Genomic DNA, 9951 nt, shown 5'->3' with positions numbered 1-9951 from the left:
TCAATATCCGTGGGAATCCTAACATAGACAAACTACCAAACTAACCTACAACCTAATGCCTGATCAACATTAACAATATTTATCGACTATCATTTTTCTTATAAGGGTTGCTGCATGCTCGAAACCAGACACTTGTCTCATATGAGATGTTTCATTCTCGAAATCAAACATTATCCTTTTGATCTATCATTTGTCTTATACATGTTGTTTCATTCTTGAAACTAGACACTTGTCTTCTACGAGATGCTTTGTTCACGAAATAAGGCATCATTATCACCATACTAGCAAGAACACTCAAATTTGGTGAGAAAAGCTAAATGGTTGTTGACTCATTTGGTCTAGTGAATCTTATCCTTTATATTTGATTTATCTTGTACCATGTTCCTATGCTACTTTAGGATATCCACAAGTGATTAGATAAGCGAGGATGGATCATGGTTTTTATCATTTGGTTATTGTGTGTGATTTTTCTTGATAACATTGTTTGGGGAACTAAGTTCTTTCTGCATGATTAGGGTTCCATTTGGCATTATCAAAACATCCTACACAAGCTAAAAGTCATCTAATGCTTTCTTGCATCAAGATCATCTTGCTATGTGGTTATTTCCTCACATATTCCAATAGGTTTCTATCGTTACTAGCACAAGTAAGAACACTCCTTGTCTACAATGTGTTTGTCTACACAAAGGGATAACACCATCACCTTGGGCTTTCCATACCTTGGTGAAAATATATCCATTTGCAAAATAAAAATACTCCATGATGATATATAACTATATTAAACACAAGTCTTCATCACCATCACCTTCTTTATCTCCCATATCCACTCTAATCTATAACTACTTTTATGGCCATCAATTTACAATCTCCTTATCCATACCCCCTTTATTCATCATCATATATTTCATTTGCTTCTAGCCTTATCCTCCATCTTTCCTTTTGAGAGCACATGTGTGTTATCCTAACCCATTTGTCTTCTTGAGTGGGCATCATCCTACTAACTTGTCATCCTTCTTCATCCTTCCCACAACTGGGACATCATGCTTCTAGTCTTTATTCCTTTCCCACCCAATATGTTTTACTCTTCTTTGAAATGACGTTAATTTGTAACATCATCTCAAAGAGGAGTAAAATTTGTAACATCATCTTTCACCTTTTAATTAGGAACATGCATCTTTTAACCTAATAGTCTAAGCCCTTAATTCTCTTAGAGATTTCTACAAAAGAGGCTTTTCTCCCATTTTTTGGCTACCCAGTATCCTCCTGGTATGCATATAGAGTACTTTCTTAGGGCTCATAGTATCCATTCTAGTTACCATTGCTTTCTTTATCATACTTTCATCATGCTTGCATCATCAATCAACCACACTTTGTTCATTTATGCAATCTTGTGCTAAGTGCTTAATGCTGAGAGCAAATACTATTATCTACAGTGTCTTGAAGGATCGGAGAACCATGGAGTCAAGCTTATCATGTGTGTGAAGGTATAAATTATTTATTTCATTTGTATGCACTTGAATTAGAGCTCTATTGGTTTTCTTGATTTGCTTGTAGATTTTAGGCTTGTGGTTGAGTCGTTTATGAGTCCACTATAAGGTTACATTTAATATATACAACAAGTCAATTCTTTTTTGTCTTCATTTTAAATCGCAATAAATCAATCCATGAATTACAATGTTTCTGTTCATCTCCCTTGAAACATGATTACACCAAGTGGTCGCTTTGCAACTCAAAAGAGGATATGCATATCTATGAGTGATTGCAAGTTTTTATAATGGTTTTCCACATTATTCAATTTGTTGCAAACTTTTCTTATGCTTTGAAATGTAATGCTAATGTATTTGGAAACTTTATTACTTTGTTTGCTTGTGTATTGTCCAGTTCATCCAAAAACATGGAATCCCATGTGGTTTGTCTCAAGGTATATATGCAATTTATCTCGATATTATTTAATAATTTATTCTCATCAATTTTGTATGTGTCTGATTTAGAGAACTTGATATACTTCAATTCTGTGTCAATGCTATAATTAATTGATTAATGTTTAATGTGAACCCATGGATACAACATTCTAATAGGACTCCTTTCCCTCATGGTAAGTTTATCTTGATTTTGTTTAACCTTGCTTTGTTTTTGGATTTGATAGTGTAAGTTGTTTGAGCATAGTTTTTTTAGCATCAATGTTTTAGATCACACTCCATGACCCATCATTAGAATGCTAGAGAGATAAAGGAGGTGAAAAATAATCACTGTCTTTTTTTTATTGATCAAAACTGAAAAATAATAAAATTTATACAAAAAAAAAAAAAAAAGTGGTCCGAAAAGACATGCAGAGGAAAGGAAGAAACTACAAGGCTATCAGGAAACCATCACAAAACTAGCAAGTTAAGCAGATTACAATACAAAGTATGATTAGTTGAAACAATCCAACAACTATGGATGCCATATACAACTAGCTGAAACAACCCATCTATAGAACATGGAAGTTAGAAACTCATTACAAAACAAAATACACACAACTACAACAACCAGTTAATGAAGCATAAGAAACTAGCAGCTCCAACCACCCAACTCATGAAATAGACGCTAAATACAAATAATCAATATTGTAGACTCGAACTAACTTAAAAGAGAGAGAGGTGGAAAGAGGTACAAATAAAAAGATAAGAAAGGAGAGGTACAACTATACTCTCCAATTATAAAACATATATGCCCTTATCCATTTAATATCTATTTTTTCTAATTATTTAAATATTTTTATAATGATTATCATTTATTTTATCTAAAACTAATTATAGTAATTATATTATATTTGTTGATTTACCTTTACACTTTTATGACGACTATAATTTATTTTATCTAAAGCTAATTATAATAGTTACTTTGAATATGTTGATTTTCCTTTACACAATCATTTAAAAGCACTTGCCATGAAAAGAACTCCCTAAAATAAAACGAAGATGACTATGTAAATAAATAAATAAATGGCCACAGGCGGGACGATGTTGTCCAAATCGACGAAGGCGTATAAAAAATCACCACCTCATTTCACTCACTATAAGCAGCAAATTATCGATGTCACGGCGACATCAGAAACATAGAAAGAAACAAGAGCGCGCGCCGAACGCAAAAAGTAAAGCAGAAGATCGTGGATAACGCAGAGCCTGTCCCAAATATAAACAGAAACATTTGATTTCCAAAAACATGGGGTCTTTGCAAGAAGATGATAATAGTGCAATCAGCATGGCAGATGACAACGGAAATGCCCCGGGTGTTTCTGTGTCTAACGGCGGTATAACTGTCAAGGAAGAGTGGAAGAGCGACATTACGTACGCGTCTCCTCTGCCTACGCCTTCCACTGCCTCCTCAATTGTCGTGAAACAGGAATCCTCAATGGACCGCAAGCGGAAATTAGGGTTTGATCTCCCTCTGGACGTCGGCACTCGCGTACTCTGCAAATGGCGTGACGATAAATTTCACCCGGTGAAGATCATCGAGCGTCGCAAGCTTCCAAACGGAGCCCTAAATGACTATGAATATTATGTTCACTATACAGAATGTGAGCGTTTTGCCAATTTCTTTCCATGTTTGTACTTCTTTTTTCGTTTTTGAAAGGTTGCATTGGCTTTTTTTGTGGTTGGAACTCATGAATAATTGGTTCCTATTGTTTAATTTCGAAAAATTTACAGAATTTTCGCTGTTTCCCCGTGGCTTGTTCTTCTGTAGCATTCCAATTCTTGGCGAATTGTTACACGATGCCCTTGTTTTATATATTGTTTTTGAAACCCTTGTTTTCGCACTGAGTTTTATAAATGTCTTAAAATTTAGTAAAGTAAGATTATATCATCTTAAGCATAGACTTGAGACTCGGGAAGCTAGTTTCTTCAACTGGACACGGACTTAACTCGGGATTAATTTATTTATGTTTTTAATGGCTTTTTTCGTATTTTTAAAATTGTTTTCTTGTTTTTGTCCATTTTTTTGAAGTGTTTTGTTCTTTTGCTCTGGTTTGTTTTTCACGATGTCTTTTAATTTTTTTTGGGTTTAATTATCTTGTCTTGGCAGGATTTGAAATCTTGCTTAATTGTTCATGATGCCCTAGTTTTGTAATTTTGTTTCCAAAATTGTTTTTTCCCACACAAAAAATTTCTGTTTTTGAAAATTACGTAATTTCAAACACAGCGTTGAGAATCAGACCGAGTGCTCTGCAAGTTGTGTCTTTGGTACGTGGACTGGGAAACGCAACTCTGGAATTTTTTAATGATTTTTTCCTTCTCTTTTTTTGTTTGTTTTTATCTAACCCATTTTTTAGCAGATTTGATTAGTGATCATGGAAAATGTTTTCTATGGTTTTAAATTTGAAAGAAGTATCAAGTCGTGTTGCGAGCTTCAAATCTTTGGACCGATTTGCTCGTATTGCTCTACTATTGAAATTTATTTTTAAATAACGTTTTGTTCTCATCATGTGGCTTTTTTTTTTCATGTTGTCTCCTTTTTTGGGGTTAATTAAGCTTATTTTCCCCAGCATTTGGACCCTTTCTGAGCTGCCACATGATGCACCAGTGTTTTAGTTTGTTTATGTAGCTTTTTTTTCCCGTTCTCTGAAAATGATATGGCTTAAGTTTTAAGATTGGTATTGTCTGTTGCGAGGTATAAACACTGAGTCATATTGTGTTGAAGTGGTCTAGTTTTTATTTAAAAGACAAGTTTCCTTCCTTGGCGGTTTTTTTTCTTCTCTTGTTGCCTTTCTCCTCTTCTTAGAAAGCAGTGTCAGTTGTCTTGTTTTCTGTCTGAGTCCTTTTTTCCTTAAAAATAGTGTTATTTATCTTGTCTTCCATATTATATCTTTTGCCTCGTAAAATTTTCTAATTTTGTATGTTTCTTTTGCATTTTAATTTTATATATCATGTTGTGTGTTGTGAGGTTTTGAAGTTAAGACTCCGATCAGTAATCTTAGATTATCCCAATTTTGAAATTTGATTTAGGAAACCTATCTTCTCTCTCTGATTGTGTGTTTTTGTAGTTTAGTTTTAGTCAACATATCATTTGTGAAATTTGAACCTCTTCCTAACTACCAAATATTGCCCTAATTTTTGACGTTTCTCTCTAACTCTTTATTTTCCCAATTTTTGTTTGTAATTGTGTTCTGCAGTTTCATCGTCTGCAGGCATTTTCTTTCAATTTTATGATTGTAAGTGTCACTATACATTTGACATTTTTTTAATATTTTCTGTTTGTCTACAAATATAGCTCAAATGAACATCTGAACCGACTGATACAAATATTTAGCTCCTTAAGACCAACAAATTAGAAATTACTCCTAGAAGCCAAACAGTGGAAGACCAAGAGTCAACACATAGAATTCCACCTTAGATGTTGTTTTGGGGATTTGAACATGGATCTCCACAATGAAAACCCATTTTTTGAATCACTTGATCTGTATCTCTTGGACTAATATACTTGACATCCTTAAATAGTACATATAAAATGAAAGATCAAATCTTCTAAATTGATTATGTAAAAAAGACTAACGATGTTTTATTACTTAACTGACTCATGTCAAGAGTCCTGGGTAGTTTATTGTCTAATGTTGTTTTGATCTGCTGTTAGTTTAAATTAGCTTGAATGTTTGAAAGGCAATTTGTCTTTTGATTTTCTTTAGAATAACAAGTATCTTAATCAATGCCTCAATGCCTTGGAATAAAAGTTTGAGGCTTTTCACCTTGCATGCCATCTTATGGTATTTACATGTTCACTAATCTCACTTTAGATCAGTAACTGCCATTGAGATAATGGTAGGGGGTTAATATTGTCACTTTTGTCTTCTTCTTTTACGTTGATGCCTTGAGATTCATGTACTAAGATTAGGCCAGATTAGGAGATATTCTTTTTGTTTGGAGAGAATTTAATAGTCTGGGCAACATTTGGCAACTTTGTTGACCTTGGTCTACTTTTGTGTTGACTTACAAAAGGAGGGAAATCACACACTATAGTGAATCTCCCCTTGACGGTGAGACATGTGCATAGATGGATATTAGAGTGCTGGAATCATAAAATTATGCCTATTTTTAGCTGTTTCCTTGTCACCACAAAATGCTTGAGGAACCTCTTCTTGTCTTTGTAATGTTGCTAGCTCATTGTGATGTCCCCTTCTAGTTGACATCTGTCAGTTGAGTAGATTAGCCTATCATTGACCCTTGTAGGCTGATGAGGTTGGTTAGAGGGTCTCCCAGAGATTGATTCTTCATCTTCAGAGTGAGCACTACATGACTGACTTTCATTTGAGGTCTCCAGGACTCCGTTTGAGACACTTTCTATTTTTAGCAGTCCTGCTATTTTTAGCCAGTGGGTTGGGCAGTGGCAGAGTATGGCTTGGCAGTCTCCAGTTTTGACGGCAGGCAATTCTGATGGATACTTAGAGAGATATTAATATTTAATTACTTTAATTAAATATTAAATGGCAAACTTTAATGTTTTAATATTTTAAAGTCACTTTAAGTTATAACTTAAGTGAGGGTCTATTTCTTATCGGATGGGGCCACTTTTATATTAAACTGAAAAGAGATTTATTTTTGAAGCTTCAATAGTCAAAAATAAATATTAAAAGTTAAAAACATCATTTAATGCCAAATCATACTTTTCTTGGGAATAGCGCCAAACCCTAAAGGGAAGAGATAAAATAAGTTTTTAGGTCTTCTTTTCATTATGTGAAGATTTGATATTGAGTTTGCTCTGAGGAGACTTTGGCTTGAGGGTTTCAACTGGGGTTTCTTCTTGCAGATGATCTTTAAGTATCGGTACAGGAAAACGGTGGATTTCTGTGCAACAGCATTAGAGGCTGTGAAATATCAGTTGATTTTGCTTTCAGTTGGTTTTATCTAGAAACCAAGATTGGGCAAATTAGAAAGGGTTTTATTAATTTTTATGCAAAGGATTGATTGCAGCCACAGAGTCAGAACAGAGGCAGAAATAAGTGTGTTTACAGCTGGGTTTTTGTGCATGTACAGCCTGCAGATCTGCCGTACCTTTCTTCCTTGAAAGGGTACGATTTTGTTGAAGGAGTCGTCCAAAAATTCTGAAATAAATCCTAAAGGAGACGCCTAGCTGGTAGCTTTAGTTTGAGCTGCTAAACTCACCATTCTGGGTAGTTTGGATTGATAAATAATTTTGCTGTTATTATTTGCTACTGTACGGCAGCAAGGATAAATAAGGGGTTTCTTAAATCTGAGGTATTTGACAATGAAGCTTCCTGGTCTTGTCTGATTTCTTTATTGAAGGTGTTTATGCAAATTGGATGTAATTAGGGTTTGATAATCCTAATTTTATGAAGTTCAATTAATTTCCAGCTCTTTCCAATGTTGCTTTTTGCATACTATTTGTTCAAAACTAGCCTTGTTGTTAGAAATTGCAAAATACAAAACATAAAACGCAACAAGTTCAACTAAACCCCTGTTGTCTGAGTTGAGAACCCTTGGTAGGTTCTTACACTCATCAACAATCTCAATGTGTTGGGCTAGAGTGGATGTGGAGCCTTTTCCCTCAACATTTATAGTTATAGCTTTTGAATCCAAATCAACATCCAATTCTAGCTTCACCAATATCATGCTAGAAAATTTCTTAGCCAAAACTAAATCCAAGAGCCATAGTTGTATACGTGCATCTATAAGGAAGAACACAAGATCACTAACAAAATCACCACAAATGGCAGCTTTAGGTTGGCTATCTATTGTCAAGGATTGCTCAACTAGGACACCCTTGATGAACCCTAGGGTAGCTGGTTTTTTGCAAGCAAATATGCATTGAAGCTGCCTATTTGATACTCTCACATATTCTCCCTAACTTCGTCATGCACCTCCTTTGACTTGTTGCCATTGCTTATAGATAACCCAAGACCAACCTTGCAAAATGCCAAACTAGATGGAAATTGACGATATGGATGTTAGATTTGTAGAAGTTGATGATTTAACTTAACAAGCCAAAAATCCTCTATAAGCACACCACTTTTTCACATAGAGAAATCAAGCACGAATAATTTGCTTAGCACAACCTGAGAATTCTGTATTGATTGCACACAAAGATTATTAGAAATGAATGAATGAATCATTTTGAAAGGATGAATGAAACCCTAGATGCAAACCCTAAAGAAAGATTAAATCAGCTAGTGCCAAGTGTCACAATCATAATGAATGAGACAACTTAAGCTATTATTAGCCTAATTTAATAAAAGGGTAAAGCTCCTAAGTTTAGCTTAAGTCAATAAAGTAATTAAAGGACCTAATTAATTAATTTGTAGATAATGTCCTAATTACTCCAACAAGATTCATCATCTTTAAGTTTAATAGCAAAAAGTAGTCTATGTGATGTGGAAAATTTTGTTTGTCATGAGCAATGTGATTGGCAATTGAAGCATTTGACTTAGCATTTCATTCAGAATTGCATGATTCAATCAAGATATTAATTACATGGAAAATAGGTGCTTGACATGTGGTACAAATATCATAAGTGGTAGTGATTTGTACTCAACTTTCAACAGTGCCATTAGATTCATCTTCTTTTATTGTGCAACTATTATCTTTTGTCACAAGAGTTGGAGTGGGAATATGATTCTTTAATGGCATTTCATCTTCTTTTATATACACTTCTAACATAGACCTGTTGATAGGTATTGAATGTTTGATACTTTCCTCTTCATTGATAAACATAGGAGCTTTTGAGTGTAAGGATGGGGAAGAGTAAAGTTGGAAAGAAAATTTATCGTGTTTTCTATTGATGACTTGCTTTCAAAGTGTTGCAAAAAATTGTCAAGATTTGGTAAAGGATTCTTCCTATCTATGTTTGACTTGATGTGTACCTTTAAAGTTGAATGATCTTCAAGAATAATTCATTGGATGCATCTTCATCCATGTCATAGTTGCTGCCCTCTTCTTCAACATGAAAAGTTGGATCGTTATTTGGCTCTATGGATGCATGTGAGACCTTGTCTTTTTTACTTACCATATGATATGCTTGTGTAGTTCCTTCAATGGTCAACATGGAAGGTTGTTCATCTTGTTCAATAGTCCATTTTCCTCACCATAGAATTTGACCAAAGTATGTGAGTTCAATAGAAAAACAAACTCCTCTTCATGACCTACTAATGTAGGAGCAAAGATGGGCTTTTGATTATCGGGTTCTATGGGTAACTTGTTCCATGAATTCTCCTCATGTGTTTTCCTGATTTTTTCTTTATGCTCTTTCTTAGCTTCCCAACTCTATGAACATGTGCAATCATTGAAGCTTAGCTATGTTGATTATTTGAAATTTTATCACATATAAGCTCATTTTGAAAATATCTTGTCATAGAGTTGCCATTGAGCTTCTCTCAAAGATGTTGAAGGTAGCTTGAAATTCTATGATGATTTGACTTGGAAAAAGTCATGAGTTGCCAAGTGTTGCATCTTCAAACAATTTCTAGCTGATGGAGTTTCACACTAAAGGAATACAAAATATTTTAGTTGTCATCAAGAGGTGCTTTCAAAGCAAACCTTTAAGGTGGAGGAGGAAACTTAAGTTTGACATTTTTGTTGAAGGACCAACATTTGGGTGTGTGGGTTCTTGGTGTTGTTGAGCAATAGTGCTTTGTTAAAGCTGTCTCTTCATGTTTGTCATGTGACTCACCATCCTTTGCAAGAGAGGATCGTTGTACTTTTTATCATTGGTTCATTGCAATGTTTTCTATTGTTTCTACCTTAATTTATTGTCTTCTTACATGATTGCTTGCATTTGAGCTTCTTCTAGTTTATCAATCCAATTGGATTTGATCACGAATGCTTTCTTTGATAGCAATTCATTTATAAAACAACTTAGGAGTATCTTTGGAGATGGCGTCAAAAACAGCATTGGTTCTTTTGACAAGGTGATTGAATCATGCAACAATTCTCTAATTGGCTCATTACCATCCTTACTTGCAAT

General features: G+C 34.4%; 1 protein-coding gene across 1 annotated transcript in view; it reads left to right on the top strand.

Moving 5' to 3' along the window:
- The first annotated feature begins 3016 nt into the window (after window positions 1–3016).
- LOC131053399 (histone acetyltransferase of the MYST family 1) overlaps window positions 3017–9951 on the top strand; it is a 76919-nt gene continuing 69984 nt past the window's right edge. The window contains exon 1 of the mRNA XM_057988006.2: window positions 3017–3559. Within this exon, the coding sequence (XP_057843989.1) occupies window positions 3205–3559 (355 nt within the window). The 5' untranslated portion in view covers window positions 3017–3204. The remainder of the gene's footprint in view (window positions 3560–9951) is intronic.

Source organism: Cryptomeria japonica, chromosome 10, assembly GCF_030272615.1.
Source record: "Cryptomeria japonica chromosome 10, Sugi_1.0, whole genome shotgun sequence".
NCBI classification, from domain to species: Eukaryota; Viridiplantae; Streptophyta; class Pinopsida; order Cupressales; family Cupressaceae; genus Cryptomeria; species Cryptomeria japonica.
The sequence above is the reverse complement of the archived record's forward strand: the minus strand, read 5'-3'. Positions and strand labels throughout refer to the sequence as shown.